This window comes from Erythrolamprus reginae, chromosome 7 (genome assembly GCF_031021105.1).
Source record: "Erythrolamprus reginae isolate rEryReg1 chromosome 7, rEryReg1.hap1, whole genome shotgun sequence".
Classification (NCBI taxonomy): Eukaryota; Metazoa; Chordata; class Lepidosauria; order Squamata; family Dipsadidae; genus Erythrolamprus; species Erythrolamprus reginae.
In genome coordinates, this window is record NC_091956.1 from 68,568,748 (window position 1) to 68,589,009 (window position 20,262).

General features: G+C 39.1%; 1 protein-coding gene across 5 annotated transcripts in view; it reads right to left on the reverse strand.

Annotated features, from left to right (window-relative positions):
- The window catches only part of INPP4B (inositol polyphosphate-4-phosphatase type II B), a 270,218-nt gene that overhangs the window by 14,722 nt on the left and 235,234 nt on the right, over positions 1-20,262 (reverse strand). For all 5 annotated transcript variants that reach the window (XM_070757759.1, XM_070757756.1, XM_070757758.1 and 2 more), the window contains 2 exons: positions 15,804-15,916; positions 5,001-5,155 (listed from right to left, as the gene is read on the reverse strand). In XM_070757759.1, the coding sequence (XP_070613860.1) occupies positions 5,001-5,155; positions 15,804-15,916 (268 nt within the window). The remainder of the gene's footprint in view (positions 1-5,000; positions 5,156-15,803; positions 15,917-20,262) is intronic.

The following is a 20,262-nucleotide window of genomic DNA, read 5'->3' on the forward strand; positions in this document are numbered from 1 at the left end:
TCAACATCTTTTGGTGCAAATTGGACACTCTGGGGTGGAGCTCCATTTTCGCTACCCCACTGCGCCCCCGCCTCCCCCCCATCCGGATAGCAGCACACCCCTGCTTATATACAATGCAAATTTCACTAACTCTAAGTTCTCCTTTCCCCATGTTCCTTCTAAACTGTAGTATTTCAATTTCCAGAAGCCAATCTAAATTGTTTAATTATAATTTACTGGAATAAACTGTATGTTTGAACAAAGGTTTACTTACAGCTTATTTTAATTTGCATCAATCAGGAAATGTCAGATATTTTTTATCCAAGTAGCATACACCATCATACATCTCTTTTGCCAATGGCACTCATGTCTGACTTACTGACAATTAAATATTTTGCCATTTAATTCCCCTTAATTCTAGTTCCAATATCAGTGATTCTAGAAGCTATTTTCTAAGAAATTTGGAAAATGCTCTATCCCCCCACCCACTTTGAGTCTGTGTTTATTCCTAGTGACTTCCTAGACTGCACCTTCCAATTCAACAGAATCGGAAAAAGTCTTGTAAATGTTAATGCTCTATACTGTATTACATAATGTTTATTTCTATCACCACTGCAAACTCCAAAATCACCAAAAATTAAAACATTATTCATAGGGTTAAAAAGCTATCATTCAAATACCAAGACTGGTCTACTCTGAAGAATGATAACTTATCATTAAATCATAAGTGCTATGTTACTATTGTTGAGCTTTGTGTGATATTGTTGATGTACGCTAGCATTTAGTTTCAAGGGAAAGTTCATTTTGCTGTTTTCAAAATGCCAAGACCTGCATATGACAATAATTACAATTGATCATTGTTAGCCTACTCAATATAATCATCACTACTTGACATCATTTCAAATTGCAAAAGTAAGAAATGGTGCATTGCTTTGGCTTTGATTCCATTAGAGTGTTTTCAAGTGTTTCAGGGAGTGATAAGCTTGTCCTATTGCACAATACAAAGGACATTTAAAAAAACTCTAACCAAATTACTGCATTCTAGAATATAAAATTATTAAAGGAATGTTTCATCAAACAATCATATAAAGGAAGAAACATATATTTTGCCCATGTATAGAATATTTTTAAATGGCACAATTTAAATGAAAACTGGTTAAACATGAAGAAGTCCTTCAAGGCTATAGATAATTTCTTTCTTTTTTAAAGCTATTTTTAGCTATTTAACTGTTAACTGTTAGATGTTAACTGTTTAACATGTCCAAAAATTTGCAATCAATCCAGAAGAATTATAAATTTACTCAATTGCATCAACTCTGAGCAGATATTCTGATATCATTTTCATAAACAGTGAAAATACTTTCATTGCAGTTTCCTCCAATACTTAAAAAAAATGCTCCTCATATCTATATTCTGTGGAAGAGTAAATAACGGGGGCACTTTTTCTATGGAAAGTAAAGACCACTGACTTAATTTCATCTTACTGTGAAATCATTATTCAAAGCTTCATTTTTGGTAACTTTGGATGGTTTAATTGGTTATTTAAAGTAGTCCCCCTTAGTATAATTGTTAATAGAAAAAGGCTAAAAACTAATACAATATTATAATGGATGGATTCTTTAAAAGCTATTTGATTGCTTTTGCCATTACTTGTTAATGGCGTTACTTAAATTTATTTATTTATTTATTCAATTATTATGCCACCCTTCTCCTTAGACTCAGGGTGGCTTACAACATGTTAGCAATAGCACTTTTAAAAAAAACAGAGCCAGCATATTGCCCCTACAATCTGGGCCCTCATTTTACCAACCTCAGAAGGATGGAAGGCTGAGTCAACCTTGAGCCGGTGATGAGATTTGAACCTCTGACCTACAGATCTACAGTCAGCTTCAGTGGCCTGCAGTACAGCACTCTACCTGCTGTGCCACTCCGGCTCTCTTATCATTCTGGTACTATGTGCATGCCATCAAGAGTAATTCCTGAAAAACATATACAGTGATCCCTCGATTTGCGCGTTCTCGATTAGCGCGAAACGCTGCAACGCGGTTTTTCAAAAAATATTAATTAAAAAAATAAAATATTACAAAATAAAAAATAAGTCCACGCTAGTTCTCTCTCTCTTTCTCTCCCTGTTGCCGGCGTGGTATATGAGAGAGAAAGAGAGAGGCAGAGGTCGGGCGCATTACCGGGAGGTGGAGGCGGCGTGGGGACGCTGGGTGCCGGGGACTCCGAGGAGGGGGTGGACGTCTGTTCCCTGAATGGAGACCGCCGGCCGCTCAATCGGGCCGGCAGGGAACAGAATGGAGCCTTCCGCGGCGGGGCTGGTAAGGGGGGGGAGCTGAGGGGGGAGCCGAGCCCAGCCCCGTGGCATTCGCTTTCCTCCCGCCGGCAGCCGACTGATCGTGGGCTCCTTCGCAACCTCGGAGAGCTTCCTGGTTTTCGTGAGCTTTCATGCCCTGGAAGCTCTCCGAGGTTGCGAAGGAGCCCACGATCAGTCTCAGCTGCGGGTGGGAGGAAGGCGAATCCCCCGTGGGCTCCGTTACATCTTCCGCTGCCAGCCAGGCCATGCTGGCGGCAGCGGAACAATCGCTGGCTGTCAACTTTTCTTTTTAAAACTGGGCAGGAGCTGACTTGCCTCCCCAGTGCTAAAAAGAAAAGTTGACAGCCAGCGCTGTGACTGACGGAATGCTGAGCCTCCCGTTCTCCCCCACCTCGCCCCTTCCGGTTTCGGCGTTCGGAGTCCGGCGCTGGGGCCATGCGGGGCCGCTCATCCAGGGGGGCGTGGACTGGCAAGTGGCAAGCGGCAAGTGATCTGGCGGGAAGACCAAGGGAAGGTTCCTTCAGCCGCCCAACACCTGATCCGCTCCACAGCGCGGCAGCAGCGAGGAGCCGAAGATGGGGTTTCCCCTTTGCCTTTACCCCATCTTCGGCTCCTCGCTGCTTCCGCGCTGCGGAGCAGATCAGCTGTTGGGCGGCTGAAGGAATCTTCCCTTGGTCTTCCCCGCCGCCCACACGCAAACTCCACCATCTGCGCATGTGCGGCCATGAAAAAAATGGCGCACATGCGCAGATGGTGGTTTTTACTTCCGCATCCAGTATAATGCGGAAATCGGTTAGCGCGGGAGGTCTTGGAACGTAACCCCCGCGCTAACCGAGAGATCACTGTACCATATTTTTTGGAGTATAACACACACTGGAGTATAAGATGCCCCTTAGTTTTTGGGAAGGAAAATAGGGGGGGGGGATCTACCTACCAGGTATTCATCTGACTGGCAACCTTAGCCTGTTTAGTTTCAGCACATTATTTTATCCCCTGGTTAGGGCTGAAAAGCATTTTTTAGAGGGAGTAGGAATGAAAACAAGCCTGTAAAGACTTAGGGCAGGAAAAACTGCTTCAGAGGGAGTAGGAATTTAAAAGAAAATGCAGTAAGCTAGGAAGATCATTAGCTCCCCATTAGGGCTGAAAATGCCCTTTTCAGACGGAGTAGGAATTGAAAACAAGCCTGCAAAGACTGGGAAAAAAACCTTATTTGGAGGAGTAGGAAGCCGGGAAGAACGTTAGCACCTAGTTAAGGCTGGGGGGAAAAACCTTCAAAAAACTACATTCAGAATATAAGATGCATCCAAATTTTCAGTCTCTTTTAGGGAGGAAAAAGGTATGTCTTATACTCTGAAAAGTATGATCGTTTGATTCACAAATGGGAGAAAATATGAGACGCTAGGATGGTTCCATTATAACGGCTAACTTCTACTCTCTCTTGTGCCTTGTAGTTTTTTTATTTTATATTTTTAATGATGATAGTTTTATATATTTATTATTTTAATGGATTGTTATACACCATCCAGAATCACTTTTTGTGAGATGGGCAGCCATATAATGCTTTTATTCAGCCACAGTAGCTATGATGTTTTTGGGATGACAAAATGATTATGAAAAGCAGAGTAGCTGTAAATGATTAGAGTTTAGGATTAAATAAATAAAATACATCAATAATCAATATAAGCACATTCAACATGAAAACTAGTATATGCATTGCCAGTCATGAATGAAAAGCTAAGCAGGGATAAAATATATGGACAATAATGAAATATATGAAATAGTGTAAATAGTATAATGTGACTTTAGCAATTTATAAAAAATTGTATTGTTCCCATTGATTTATTATTATATTCATTAGCAGCTTTTCCAAAAATGTAATTCAGCCATTAGTAGAAAGGTCTTCTTTGAAACCTATTTTCTTTTAGTCAAATTATCTGCATGCAGTTCAAATAATTTATAAACAGGAACTGTTATATTTTCTTTGCATTACAAAGAATATTGATAAATGGCTAGACTTTTTAATTTTTTACTGGATTTCAAAGCATGATCAGTTAATTCTCACCAAGTACGGTAGTTATCCATTAAAGAAGATGTCTGGAATTCAGTATAAAAGAGTTAGTTACCAAGTGCAAACAATGTTTATTTCTTAATTTCAAAAATGTGTTGATTTTGCACTTGTTCAAATGACCAAGTGTACGTAATGTGAGTTTCTTTGTAAATAATAAATCTGACCTTTACAAGCTACATTTTTCTTTCATTTAAATTTATTGCCAATAAGCAAATCAAACGACTTCTCCTAATTATGTATCTTGATTAATTTAATCAGAGTCATTGTATAATTACTACTAATTGCAAAGTAATTTAATTTTAAAAAATCAAGTGCCAGTTTAATTAACTTTGGTTGCTGTATTTTATTTGTCTTTAATTGAAGAAACTCATAAAAGTACCAAGGGAAATAAAGTATGTTTAAAACATAATATATATTTAGCTGTATTCTGAACAATCTTTGTAAGAATTCAATATACTTCCAAAAAAATTATCTATGAAAGATATGTAATATGATCCTGACTTGGGAAAGTAATTAAAATGTCACTTTTTTCAAACTGTACCCTGACTTAGTCAGGGAAACGTAGATTAAAACACATCTACAAACTTGAAAATACGGTAAATAGATAACAAAAAGTGAAGAATAAGAACATACCTCCTCATACAGTCCAGTGCCCGAATAAAGAAATCTTTGTGCAATTGATGCTCATCTCTTAAAATTGAACATTGTTCCAGTGTCACTGACATTGATGTCCTATCTTTGGCACTTTTACAGCAGGTGAACCGTACACCATTTAACTTGCGGCAAATCTATAGTGCAAAAAGAAGATATAATTTCTTTGCTTTCATATTATAGTTTTATACTTCTATACTCTTTTACATTCTACAGTATTGTTAGGTGCTGTTTTTTGGGCATAATAAATTTTTGGATTGCTTATAATGCACAAAGTAAACCAAGTACAGTAATACCTCGTCTTACGAACCTAATTGGTTCCCGGGGGAGGTTTGTAAGGCGAAAAATGAATTAATGCGTGCAATGAAAGAAAAACCCGCCAAAAAACGCCGCCGCCCGGCTGTTTCAATTGAAACAGCCAGGCGCTTCTCAGCGTTCTCCCAATGCCAAAACCGGAAGTTCGGCAAAGGTTCGGGTTCGGGTGGCCGCCAAGAAGCCCTGCCGCCCGGCTGTCACCTTTTGAAACAGCCGGGGAGCTTCTTGGCGGCCTCCCGAATGCCGAACACGGAAGTTCGGGTTTGGCGTTCGGGTTCAGGAGGACGCTGGGAAGCCCCCTGGCTGTTTCAAAAGGTGACAGCTGGGCGGCGGGGCTTCTCGACAGCCACCCGAACCCGAACTTTTGCCAAACTTCTGGGTTCAGCGTTCGGGAGGCCGCCGAGAAGCCCCGCTGCCCGGCTGTCGTCTTTTGAAACAGCGGGGGGGCTTCTCGACGGCCTCCCGAATACCAAACCCGGAAGTTCGGGTTTGGCGTTCGGGTTCAGGAGGACGCTGGGAAGCCCCCCGGCTGTTTCAAAAAGCGACAGCCGGGCGGCTGGGCTTTTCGGTGGCCTCCCGAACCTGAACTTTTGCCGAACTTCTGGGTTTGGCGTTCGGGAGGCCGTCGAGAAGCCCTGCCGCCCGGCTGTCACCTTTTGAAACAGCCGGGGGCCTCTCGGCGGCCTCCCAAATGCCGAACCCGGAAGTTCGGGTTTGGCATTCGGGTTCAGGAGGACGCTGGGAAGCCCCCCGGCTGTTTCAAAAAGCGACAGCCAGGTGGCGGGTGCAGGTTCGTAAGACGGAAAACGTTCGTAAGAAAAGGCAAAAAATATCCGAACCCTGGGTTTGTATCTCGGGTTGTTCGTATGGCGAGGGGTTGGTATCATGAGGTACCACTGTAGTTGTATGCATTTTAATTATAGGCATACTGCATCGTATATAGTACAGGGATTCCCAACCCTACCTGTGGCCTGGTGCTGGGCCTCAGTCTTATTTGGAATCAGGGTGCAAAAATGGTAGGTGAGCACATGTGCATGTAAAGCACCATTTGTAAAAGTGGTGCATGCACACATGCAAACCATTGCCTCTCCCACCCACCACTGTCGCCTCAAACAAGCTGCAAAAGTTGGGGAATGCTGATCTAGCATACGAAACCATATAGAGAAATCAATACATCACATGTCTCAAAAATATTTTCTGCTTTGTTCTTTTGATAATACAAATATAATTTATCCATTAAATAATACTTTTACAATAAGTGTCCAAAGTCAAACAAGAGTATAAAAATTTGGTAAGCATAAAAATAAAATAAATAAAAATCAACTTCTATTAATATATAGAATGTATATAAATCATTAGACTGAATGTATCAAAATGTACAAGACAGACACCAGTGGTGAAAAGAAAAGATGTTGGAAGAAACAGTTCTTTCTTGTATTTTAAGAAAACAAGGTGGAAGATGGCTTTTTATATTATGTTATAGAAATTTTAAGCAGCAATGAATGTACTTTTGCACATGTCTATTATTTTACGTACACAAAGAGCTAATGAGTGGTAGTTCAGCAACATTTAAAAATAGGGGGAAAAATCCATCAACAAGATATACTTGTGGAGCTATTTATGCCATTTATAATTAAAAACATTTATGATAGTGGACCAGACTTGTCAAGGTAAGTTGTTCAAACTAGATTCTGTATAGAAAAGACCCAGTATCTTGAATCCATCAATCTAGTTTCTTTTAGTATTAAAATATATGTAGATTACAGGAGGAGCAAGAAAGTGAAATATAGCAAGCAGCAGTCTTTTATTATACTTAGAAACCATTTTGGATAGTATTATAGATCTTAACGATAAGTATAAATAGCTTTACCATAAGCTCAATTATCTATTTAATTTTACAGCAATCTAAAGAAATATAAAATTTATATAATCTAACTCATACAGACTATTTCATTTTGCTTTCAAAATAGCTAATCAGCAAAACAGCTGCGAGAGCACTCTAGGAAGAAATTTCAGGAATTTCTCAAACCTGATAATCCAGATAAAATGACATTGTCAATGCAGAAATGGAGTGAGTTGAATCTCAATTAGCCCCTATCTGATCTATCACAGGCTATGTCTCTCATCTGCACTTTTTCACTGTTTAAAAGTTCTTTATTTTTTGAACACATATTTTTCAGCTAAAAGTCACAGATAAATACTGTTTGAAATACATAATATAGATCTTTGTAATTAATTTTCATCCGTCCATAATATTGGTAATTATTTTTCCAATAAGAATGAAATGTTTTTCACTTGCCAGAATTATCTCATATTAAAGAATTTTCAAATATTTACCATATACAGTATAAAAATATGTAACACTTAATGCAAAATAAAAGTAGTTCTTCATTAGCAAATGCCTAAGCTGCCAGAATAGCATATGCTCAAAAGTGGAAATTGAATAGAATGCCGACCAAGAGAGAAGTACTCAAGAAGATAAAGGACTGTGTAGAGATGAATAGATTGACAATGAAAATTAAAGACAAAGAGGACTCGGAGTTCTAAAAAGTAGGGGTGAAATTCTAGGAATAGTTTGAAAAACAATATAGATAATATTAATTTAATATAAATGGAATTAAAAAAATGAGAAATATGATAGTTATAACACAAATGACAAAAATAGATAAGGAGGCAGCATTAAGTAAACATAAGCAGTATAAGTAAACATATACCAAAAGTTAAATTAGAATAAAATGGAAATAGAAATAAAGATTTAATATTGTGATCAGAAGAAAAGAAGAATGAGAAAAGCTGCCCAGACTGTCATTTTATTTTTATTTATTTATTTATTTAGTCCAATACACAATAATACACAATGAAGGTTATAGAGGATATAGTAGAGAAGAAATACGAGATATAGGAAAGACTATAGGACAGGGGACGGAAGGCACACTAGTGTGCTTATGTATGCCCCTTACTGTCCTCTTAGGAATCTGGAGAGGTCAACCGTGGATAGTCTAAGGGTAAAATGTTGGGGGTTAGGGGATGATACTACAGAGTCCGGTAATGAGTTCCACGCTTCGACAACCTGATTACTAAAGTCATATAATTTAGTATAATTAATATAATTATACTTTAGTTATAACTTAATTCTATATAATAATTTCATTGGATACAGCGGTATCTCTACTTACAAACTTAATTCAGTCTGTGACCAGGTTCATAAGTAGCAAAGTTTGTAAGTAGAAACAATTTTTCTCATAGGAATCCATGTAAAAGCAAATAATGTGTGTGATTGGGGAAACCACAGGGAGGCTGGAGGCCCTGTTTCCTTCCAGGAGATTCCCACGGAGGCTTCTCCTTGCCTTTTCTGGTTAAAGTTTCGGAGGCTCGGGTTTGTAAGTGGGAAATGGTTTTTGAGAAAAGGCAAAAAAAAATCTTGAACACCCAGTTCTTATCTAGAAAAGTTCGTAAGTAGAGGTACCACTGTATTTTCTTCCCCAAATTACTTCAGTCTTTCCATGTTATAAGCAAAGCTATACATGTATTTCAGTAACTAATTGGTATTCAATCTTTAATATTTCAAAAGAAGTGTGTACCTGGGCACATGCACTGATTGTCACATTCTGAACTGCTGCCAGATTAAGTGTATTAATACTGCAGAGTATAATGTTGTCATTACATGGATAATAGTAGGTATCTCCATCAGAAAATTCAGCTAGATTTCAAATTTGGAGATTAACTGACTGATCAAAAGTTCTTGAGTCTCACTGTCATATTAATGCTTTATTATTAATTACTAATTTATAGCTGTCAAAAAACCTTGGATCTAATATGTTAAGTAACATGGTAGTACTATAACTCAACAGAATATATTTCAAGATACATTAAATAATAAACTTATAAAAAAACTAAATTAAATTATTTTTGCATGGAAGAGCATTATTTCATTCAGTAAATTAGCTTGCTAAAGACATGCAGATCACTCCATGTTTTTAATTTTATATGCATATTTTTAAGAATTATAATTCCACAGGATTTCTACAGTTCAGTGATTCAAAAAGTTGTATTCACTGTGAAATGATTGTTCACATATTAGATGGCAGTTTCCATAAACTAAGTGGCAGTTGCTTCTGTACAAGACATTTTTCATGTCTTTTTATCTGCTTTTAATAAAATACAATTTACATTGTCTCTCCCCATAGGTTACATCTTTCTGATCTTTTTTCTGTTCTGTTGCCAAACTCTTTGTTCTTCAGCATCTGTTTGGTTCAGTTATAACAGCTTTGAAGTTCTAATTTTAATTCAGAAAAGCTCAGTCAAAATTCTGTAATGAATTGAACCTAATTTTTAAAAAATAGAAGCACAAACTTGAAAGCCTCGGCAATACTTCTGTAGTGTCATCCAATATACAGTAGTAGAAATCAGAATATAACATATTCTGTAGGTGAATAAATAGGGACCAATGCTTTGTGGTCCTTGACACAGCTGATCTTCTAAAGTAGTGGTTCTCAACCTAGGGATTGGGACCCCTTTGGGGGTCGAACGACCATGTCACAGGGGTCACCTAAAACCCTGGGAAAAGACAAATTTCCCATGGTGTTAGGAACTAAAGCTTCTATTCTGGTGCCTTGGAACATATTTTTACAATCTGACCAATCAGACATTTACATTGGGGGTGTCCCTCTGACCTTCCTGCCAATCAGCTTAAAGCTCTGTTGGGAGAATTGGCACTAGACTTATGGTTGGGGGGTCACCACAAAAAGAGGAACTGTATTAAAGGGTTGCGGCATTAGAAAGAGAATATCTGTTCTAAAGGTGTAACTTTTATTGATTTGTAATAGGTAACACAAAAACACAATTATGCAAATGATACTGGAAAAAGACACTGCAGTTTCTTAGAGCAGTGTTTTTCAACCAGTGTGCCGTGGCACACTAGTGTGCCGCGAGACATGGTCAGGTGTGCCGCGAAGAAGGAAGCTCAGGTTCTTGCAACTTTTTGCTGAGAGAGTGAGAGTGAGAAAGAGAGAGAGAAAGAAAGAGAGAGAGAGAAAAAGAGAGAGAAAGAAAGCAAGAGAGAGAGAAGAGAGTGAGAGAGAGAGAAGAGAGTGAGAGAGAGAGAGAGAGAAAGCAAGAGAGAAAGAAAAGAGAGAAAGAGAAAGCAAGAGTGATAAAGAAATAAGGCAAAAGAGAGAGAAAGTGAAAGAAAGCAAGAGAGAGGGAGAGAAAAGGAGAGGAAGGGAGAGAGAGAGAAATGAGCAAAAAGGGGAGGAAAAAAGAGAAATGAGAAAATGATTGAGACAAAGAATGAGAGGAAAGAGAGAGAAACAAAAGAGAGAGAAGTGACTCTTGATTTAAAGAATATGATAAAAAGCACCCAAAGAATAAGAGAGAAAAAACCCAGCCCTCACCTGTTTTTGGAAATGGTTCAAGAGTGTGTGTATACACACACACACACACACACACACACACAAGGGTGGGGAGGAGACAGGGATGGAAAAAGAGAGGAAAGTGTCTTATGGTGTCATTTTGTGTCAAGTTGGTTAGTGATGTGCCCCAGGATTTTGTAAATGTAAAAAAAGTGCCGCGGCTCAAAAAAGATTGAAAATCACTGTCTTAGAGCTACACTTGACCAGGTACCGTATTTTTCAGAGTATAAGACACACCTTTTTCCTCCCTAAAAGAGGCTGATAATATGGGTGCATCTTATACTCTGAATGTAGCTTCCCCCCCCAGCCCTAACTAGCTGCTAACGATCTTCCCAACTTTTACCTTGCAGGCTCTTTCACTGTTTCTCTCTGCAAATAATGTTTTCCAAGTCCTAAGTCTTTGCAGGGTTTTTTTTTCATTGCTCTAACTTGCTCCGAATAAGTTTCTTTCCCGCCCTAACCAGGTGCTAACAATGTTCCCAGCTCTTATTGGCTTGCAAGCTCTTTCATTGCTACTCTCTGCGAAGAATGCTTTCCAAACCTTGTCTTTGTAATTTTTTTTCATTCTGTACTTGCTCCAAATAAGTTTCTTTCCAACCTTAACCAGGTGCTAACTATGTTCTCAGCTTTTACCAACTTGCAAGCTCTTTCATTGTTACTTTCTGCAAATAATGTTTTCCAAGCCCTAAGACTTTCCAGGGTTTTTTCATTGCTCTAACTTGCTCCAAATAAGCTTCTTTCTAGCCCTAACCAGATGCTAGCAATGTTCCCAGCTCTTACCAGCTTGCAAATTCTTTACAAATTTGTTATTCTCTGCGAAGAATGTTTTCCAAGCCCTAAATCTTTACAAGGTTTTTTCCATTGCTCTATTTGCTCTAATGTTCCCAGCTCTTACTGGCTTGCAAGCTCTTTCATTGTTACTTTACGAATAAAGTTTTTTAAAGCCCCAACCAGGGGATAAAATAATGTGCTGGCTAAGGATGCTTGCCAGATGTATATCTGGTAAGTATATTCTTTTTCCTATTTTCCTCCCCAAAGTGTGTCTTATATTCTGGTGCATCTTATACTCTGAAAAATACGGTAATCACCTTATAGCTGAAAGAAATGGTATATGCAACAAGTAACAGAACATGATACTTGCACTCAATTACAGATTAAAAAACTCAGAACAACAGAACCATAGACAGATAGTCAAACTCATCATCAAAGCATCAGAAGATCTCAGGTCTTCACAAACTGAATGAATTTTTTACACATTACAATGGCTAATAGATTAAATACTTGTAACATGTTACCCGTGTAATGGCATTTGCATAACCATCATTTCTCCCAAACCATTTTCATCATTACATTTTCAAATCCTATGTTAGTTTAATGGTTCAGATCTCTGATGAAGTGAGCTACTTCTTATGACAGCTTATGCTTTTCATAAAATTTTAATTGGAAGGTATGGTACCAAATTCTTCCTCAATTTTGGCTATCGTAGACTAAGAAGGTTGCCTTTGTATAATGGATACACTCTTTAACTCAGAGTACCTATATGTACACCAAGTTTGGGTGGAGTCACTCAGTCTTTTTGCAGTTCCATGGCATATTTTTTTGATATAACCATTTAACTTATATCCAGTTAAATTGGGGTTATATGAGACATTTGCAAACCTCAAATGCAAACCTTGTAAATAAATGTAAATGGATGGCATTTAAAATTTTTAAATTTAAATTTCCCTATTTATGCTTTCTTTTTCCACTCTAGCTGTACCAATAGATCTTTCAACAGGAAGGGAATCTTGAAGAAAACAAAAACTCTCTGTTTTTTTTACTGTTTCTTAAAGTGTGGTCTGATGCTTTTAGTGATTGAGATCAAAATTATTTACCAGCCTATGTTGAAAAATAATACAATAATAATACAATAATAAAATCCCATCAAACAATCCTGAGATGCACTAACAGAAGGAAATAACCCAATTTTAATTTTTAATGCAGTAAATATCTATGAATATATTTGCTGCAAGCAAAACCTCTGCTGGTCTTAGTAGATCAGACAGCAAAAGTACCATATTTTTCTAGAGTATAAGATGCACCTTCCCCTGCCAAAAGAGGGTAAAAATCTGAGTGTGTCTTATACTCCAACTGTAATCCCACCTACATTTGGCTGAAAAGGTCTCTGAAATAGAGGTTTCAGAAAAAAAGTCCCTGAAAAGGAGGTTTCAGAGGCAGGGAAAAAAAATAAGGAGCAGAGCTCACAACCAATGAACCTGTTGCAAAAGTCCACCTCTGGGAACAGCTGATTAGAGGGGTTTTTTTTGCAAAAAGTTTTATTTTTTTCTCCATCAATCCATAACATAAATCCACATACATTTAATCAATCATTCGTAAATATGTCACTTTGTTCCAGGTATATTTTACTGAAATTGTATTGCTTCTAAAAGAAAAATATAAAAAATATAAATCTAATTTTGTCCTCTAGGATTTCTACTAATTAATTCCAATATGTCCCCCCCCTCCAAATTGACCGCTATTAGCATCTTTCAGCTGTGGCAAGGGGGACGTTTGCCCAGGTTCGCCTGGTGCACCAGTTGCGGCCCTATTTGGACCGGGACTCACTGCTCACAGTCATTCATGCCCTCATCACCTCGAGGTTCGACTACTGTAACGCTCTCTACATGGGGCTATCTTTGAAAAGTGTTCGGAAACTTCAGATCGTGCAGAATGCAGCTGCGAGAGCAGTCATGGGCTTCCCCAGGTATGCCCATGTTACATCAACATTCTGCAGTCTGCATTGGTTGCCGATCAATTTCCGGTCACAATTCAAAGTGTTGGTTATGACCTATAAAGCCCTTCATGGCATCGGACCAGAATATCTCCGGGACCGCCTTCTGCTGCACGAATCCCAGCGACCAATTAGGTCCCACAGAGTGGGCCTTCTCCGGGTCCCGTCAACTAAACAATGTCGGTTGGCGGGCCCCAGGGGAAGAGCCTTCTCTGTGGCGGACCCGACTCTCTGGAACCATCTCCCCCCAGAGATTAGAACTGCCCCTACCCTCCTTGCCTTTTGCAAATTCCTTAAAACCCACCTTTGTTGTCAGGCATGGGGGAACTGAGATATCTCCCCCGGGCCTATATAATTTATTATGGTATGTTTGTAGGTATGTCTGCTTAAAAATGGGTTTTTTTAACTATTTTAAATTGTAAATTATTAGATTTGTCAGGAACTGTTTTTATTGTGTTGTGAGCCGCCCCGAGTCTATGGAGAGGGGCGGCATACAAATCTAATAAATAAATAAATAAATAATTTACCAAGATAGTTATTCTTTCTCTTGCCCTTTAATTTTAAGCCATATTGCTTCTTCACCTTTATTGATCTCTTTATTTGTCATTCCTCCTGATTGGTGGTATTGCGGGAAGTTGATCCACCTGCCAATCAGCTTTTTTCTTATTTTCCTCCCCCAAAACTAAGGCGCATCTTATACTCTGGTGTGTCTTATAGTCTGAAAAATACAGTATATCAATATAGTTTGGCCACAGGAACTGTGCCTGTTAAGAAGCCAAATTATTTTCAAAAATACTATTTTCTTAGTATATCTTACCAATGAAAATGAAATCTAATTCCAACACCCCCTGATTTCACCCCTAATGTCAATCTTCTTTGTTATAGTGGCGGAGTGGATGTGGGTCTTGCCTCCCAAGGACAATTCCATCTGTCCGTCCATTACCCTGGGGGGGGGAACTACTGACCCCCTCAGAGAGGTTTCGCAACTTGTGTGTCCTCCTCGATCCACAGCTGACATTGGAACATCATCTTTCGGCTGTGGCAAGGAGGGCGTTTGCCCAGGTTCGCCTGGTGCACCAGTTGCGGCCCTATTTGGACAGGGAGTCATTGCTCACAGTCACTCATGTCCTCATCACCTCGAGGTTCGATTACTGCAATGCTCTCTACATGGGGCTACCTCTGAAAAGTGTTCGGAAACTTCAGATCTGCAGAACGCAGCCGCGAGAGCATAGTGGGGCTTCCAAGATTCGCCCACGTTTCTTCAACACTCCGTGGCTTGCATTGGCTGCCAATCAGTTTCCAGTCACAATTCAAAGTGTTGGTTATGACCTTTAAAGCCCTACATGGCAATGGACCAGATTACCTCCGGAACTGCCTGCTACCGCACGAATCCCAGCGACCGATAAGGTTCCACAGAGTTGGCCTTCTCTGGGTCCCATCGACTAAACAATGTCGTTTGGCGAGCCCCAAGGGAAGAGCCTTCTCTGTGGCAGCCCCGGTCCCCTGGAACCAACTCCCCCCGGAGATTAGAACTGCCCCCACCCTCCCTGTCTTTTGTAAACTACTCAAGACTCATCTATACCGCCAGGCATGGGGGAGTTGAGACAGCTCTTCCCCCTAGGCCATTACAAGTTATGCATGGTATGTTTGTGTGTATGTTTGGTTTTATAATAGGGGTTTGTAGTTGTTTTTATTATTATTGTTAGCCGCTCCGAGTCTACGGAGAGGGGCGGCATACAAATCCAATAAATCCAATAAATCATCATCATCATTATTATTATTATTATTATTATTATTATTATTATTATTATTATTATATCTTCTGTGTTTCTCAATTGCAGATGAGATTAAAATGCAAATAGGATATTCATGAAATGACTACAGAATTATTTCAATTTCTTTCCTAACTTCAAACCAAACTTCCAGTCAAAACCTAAAGCAGTTAATCCTGGTAGAAAAAGGAATTTAAAGTCTATGATTCATTATATAGAGAGAATGTTTTCAAAATATTTAATATTTAATATCAATATGTCTGGAGGGATTTAGCATTAACAAAATTTCAAAGAAAGGCACTAGAAAAACTGGCTTTGGTAAAGCATGTATGTGCAACTGATTTAGTTTGATAAAATACTTGGAAGGACTCTAAAAATAGACATATTTTGTAATTAACAAAATTAGAGTGATTTAGAAAAAAAATAATCTCATTAGTGACTTTCCTCAGCTCTTTGGGGACCCAAAGTTTAATTTAACAAGACTTCAATGGAATTGGTATTTGATGAGACTTCTTACCGTTGCAGCCAACCACATGATTTCTACATTCTTTCTTTTTTTAGTCTGAATATTTTGATGAAGATTTTCTAGTAATCCTTTTAAATCATTCTGTTCCTGAAAATGCGGTAGGCCTGAAAAGGAGAAGGAAGCAGCCAGTGATAAAATTTTCCATTCATTAAAAAATTAGCTACAGTCCTTTCTAATGCATTATTATTTATCTAACAGAGTAATACCATATCATTGATATATTATGTTGTTAATTATGTTCATTAATATAGATACAGTGGTATCTCTACTTAAGAACTTAATTCATTCCGTGACCAGGTAGAAAAGTTTGTAAGTAGAAACAATTTTTCCCATAGGAATCAATGTAAAAAGCAAATAATGTGTGCAAACCCATTAGGAAAGAAATAAAAGCTCATAATTTGGGTGGGGGGAGGAGGAGGAAGAAGAGGAGGACAGTCGCTGCCAAAGGAAGAAGGTGAGGTGAGGTGAATCAAAAAAATCCAAAACTTTAAGGCTTTAAAAAAAAAAGAGGGACTCTGAGGCGGCAAGGAGGAGCACACGCCTCCCATACATCTGGCACGAGGCTGCCTCCCATACACTGCGCTAGGGAGAGAAACCCAGGCGGGCAAGAGGGGGAAAACTCCCGCTCCTTTGACTGAAAGGCAGCAGCAGCAGCAGCTGTTGCTACCTGCTTCCTCTTCCTTCCCATGCTGAAGGACTCCCCTCTTCTCTCGCTTGCTCACTTTGTAGCTGGCGCCTTTCCTTCACTGTGGTGACTCCTCGGTTTGGCTGAAGCCGAATTGATTAGGCCGGGGTGAAGCACCCCCTTTTGCCTTTCCACGTCCAGACACTCCAGGAGGCAACCTCGCGCAGGGTGTGTGAGAGGTAACGCGAGGGAGTAACCACAGCGAAGTGGTTTATTCCCTCTCCAAGCACCCAGAGAAAAGGAAAACGCTTCGTTTGCTCTGGACTGCCAATGCCTCCTTCCAGAGTTCCGTCTAATTTTTGGGGGGTGGGTGGGCGGAAAAGTATAGTGTCTGAGCGGCAGACCCTTCGGGACTGGGCGGCACAGAAATAATAAATAAATAAATAAACAAACAAGCAAGCAAGCAAGCAAGCAAGCAAGCAAGCAAGCAAGCAAGCAAGCAAGCAAGCAAGCAAGCAAGCAAGCAAGCAAGCAAGCAAGCAAGCAAGCAAGCAAGCAAGCAAACAAATAAAAAACCCACCCTGTTTTGCCTCAGAGAATTTCAAAATAAAATACTGTACTGTGTGTCTATAACAGTGAGCTCATAATAGGGCAACTCTATCAATATCAAAATGCCACTTAAATAGTTGAGCTAGTTTCAAACTAGATTTTGATTTTCTTTCTCTCTTCCTTACTCCCATTCTTTTTCTTTCTCTTTTCCTTCCTCTCTTTTTTCTATCTGTTTCTCTCTCTTCCTCTCTTCCTCTCTCTCTCCTTCCCTCTCACTCTTTCCCTCTCGGCTTCTGGGCAGGTTTGGAAAACTCTGAGTTGATGATGATTTTTAAGTGAGCGATTGCTCACTGCTCAGCTTAGAGGGAACTATGCCTCCTTCAGCGCCACCGAAAGGCTCCTCTGGCAGCCCAGAATAGCCTGAGATGGCGGGGATTAAAGGGGGAGTAGCAGGAAACTGGCCGGGCCTTCGTGCCGCTCTCAAATTTCCTGGGAAGTTTTTCCAGGCTCGGGTTCTTAAGTAGAAAATGGTTCTTAAGAAGAGGCAAAAAAATCTTGAACATCCGGTTCTTATCTAGAAAAGTTCTTAAGTAGAGGCGTTCTTAAGTGGAGATACCACTGTGCTACTATTTATGAGTTTTTTTCTGAAATGCAAAGCACCCAGTGTTTGTGATTTGAATGGAAACTGGAAGCATTCCACAATTGACTTTATTTCTGTTTTTTCTCTGTAATCATCCTGAGTGCTGCTTTTCTGCAACTGCAGCAAAGGTGAATAAAGAACATAGCACCCTTGATGGGCAGGAGAAAGGAAGACACGAGGAATCAAGAAAAAAGAATAACAACAACAACAACAACAACAACAACAACAGATATCTTAATTTAAATCATTGAGTTTTGTGGTCATGGAGCTTTAATCAAAGAAATTATCTAAAAACTACAGAACATACCTGCTATTCATTACTAAAACACAGTAGCCCATGTTATAGTGATCATGAGAATTCTTTTGATTGTGTTAGTTCAATCCTATCATAATGACTCAACCTTTTCTTCAAATAGTGGTAAGCAAAAGGTATTTGTCTCTTGCCTTTTGGTTTCTATTTTTCTACATTTGCTTTTGTTTTGTAACAAAGAAAAAATGGGGGAAAATTAAGAAATATTTATTTGTCCTTCCACATTTGGCAAAACTAAATAAATATTTAAACTAAATAAAAAATATAATTATATTGATATCTTGCCTCTTTTCAGTTCTTAACAAATGTGGGGTAAGGAAGGATTTAAATAGATGAAGGTTTGAATTTCTATTTTATAAATTTAGGATTTACCATTACCCTGGGGGGAGAATTATTGACCCCCTCAGAGAGGGTTCGCAACTTGGGCGTCCTCCTCGATCCACAGCTCACATTAGAGAAACATCTTTCAGCTATGGCGAGGGGGGCGTTTGCCCAGGTTCGCCTGGTGCACCAGTTGCGACCCTACTTGGACCGGGAGTCACTGCTCACAATCACTCATGCCCTCATCACCTCGAGGCTCGACTACTGTAATGCTCTCTACATGGGGCTACCTTTGAAAAGTGTTTGGAAACTTCAGATCGTGCAGAATGCAGCTGCGAAAGCAGTCGTGGGCTTACCTAGATATGCCCATGTTTCACCAACACTCCGCAGTCTGCATTGGTTGCCGATCAATTTCCGGTCACAATTCAAAGTGTTGGTTATGACCTATAAAGCCCTTCATGGCACCGGACCAGATTATCTCAGGGACCACCTTCTGCTGCACAGATCCCAGCGACCAGTTAGGTCCCACAGAGTTGGCCTTCTCCGGGTCCCGTCAACTAAACAATGTCGCTTGGCGGGCCCCAGGGGAAGAGCCTTCTCTGTGGCGGCCACGACCCTCTGGAACCAACTCCCCCCAGAGATTAGAATTGCCCCCACCCTCCTTGCCTTTTGTAAGCTGCTTAAAACCCACCTCTGCCGCCAGGCATGGGGGAATTGAGATACTCTTTCCCCCTAGGCCTTTACAATTTTATGCATGGTATGTCTGTTTGTATGTTTGGTTTTTATAATAATGGGTTTTTAACTGTTTTTAGTATTGGATTAGTATTATGTGTTGTTTTATTATTGCTGTTAGCTGCCCCGAGTCTCCGGAGAGGGGCGGCATACAAATCAAATAAATAAATAAATTTAAATATAAGAAACAAAAACAAAGCAATAAAAAAAGAAACATCTTTGTTTCTTTTGTTTCGAGCCTTAAGAAATCACAGAGAGATTATATTTGCATGTTGACATTTTAGAACAGATATTAAAATTCAAAGCTGCAGGTCTAAGGACTGGTGTGGCTGGGATAAATATTGAATTAACATATTATTAAGATCTAGCTCTAACCTACTGCAGTTATTTTTCAAGCTGTAATGGGAAAATGTGCTCTCAAATATTTTTGATTTTTCTAATTACGAAGACAACTGTTTTAACATTCAAAAAATGAGCAGCATTAAAACAATTTTGATCATCTGTCATAGTTAAACACAGTTTTAACCTCATTAGCATTAATTCCAGTAGGTTCAAGAGGCTCAGCAAATAAAAGTCCATAAATAACGTTGTTATCAGCCAGAAAAAGCAGGCTTGCATCTGTTCTGCAAATACACTAAAATATCGATTAAAATCTTTTATATCCTAGGGAGAAAGCAATTTTAAATAACAATAGTCTTCATGAAAATCCAGGGAAAAAATGCTGCAGTGCACTAAAGATCACCTGAAATAAATAAATCCTTGTTGAATAGCAACAGTGATTTTAAGCCCCTTTTTGAGGTCTTCTTATATTTTGATGGGAGGTATAATCAGGACTTAACCTGAACTAGGGATTTTCCAAGGCTCAATGCGCAAATGCTTTTTCATTACATGGACAAAGAAATAATAAGCAGCCCCAAATTCAGTTACGAAAATAGGAAATTGGATTTTCCTCCATTTGTAGCATTTGGTCATAAAACAAAATGCATAGCAGAAAGAGAAGAAAATGAAGTTTGGGGTCAAGGAACTGAATATTAACGTGGAAACAGTTTAATACATAGAATGCCTACGTCAAATTACATTTGACGTTCTTGTACAATAGTTTAAACATTCTTATATTAGATGTGAATCCACTCCAATTTTCAACACAGAATGTGGATATAGGACTTTTAATTCTACACTTACAAGCCACAGTTCTTATGAATAAAATTTACACTCATGAGATATTCAGTGGATTTGCAGCTGGCTGAAGCGTAGACAGAAGAGAGTTAATGTT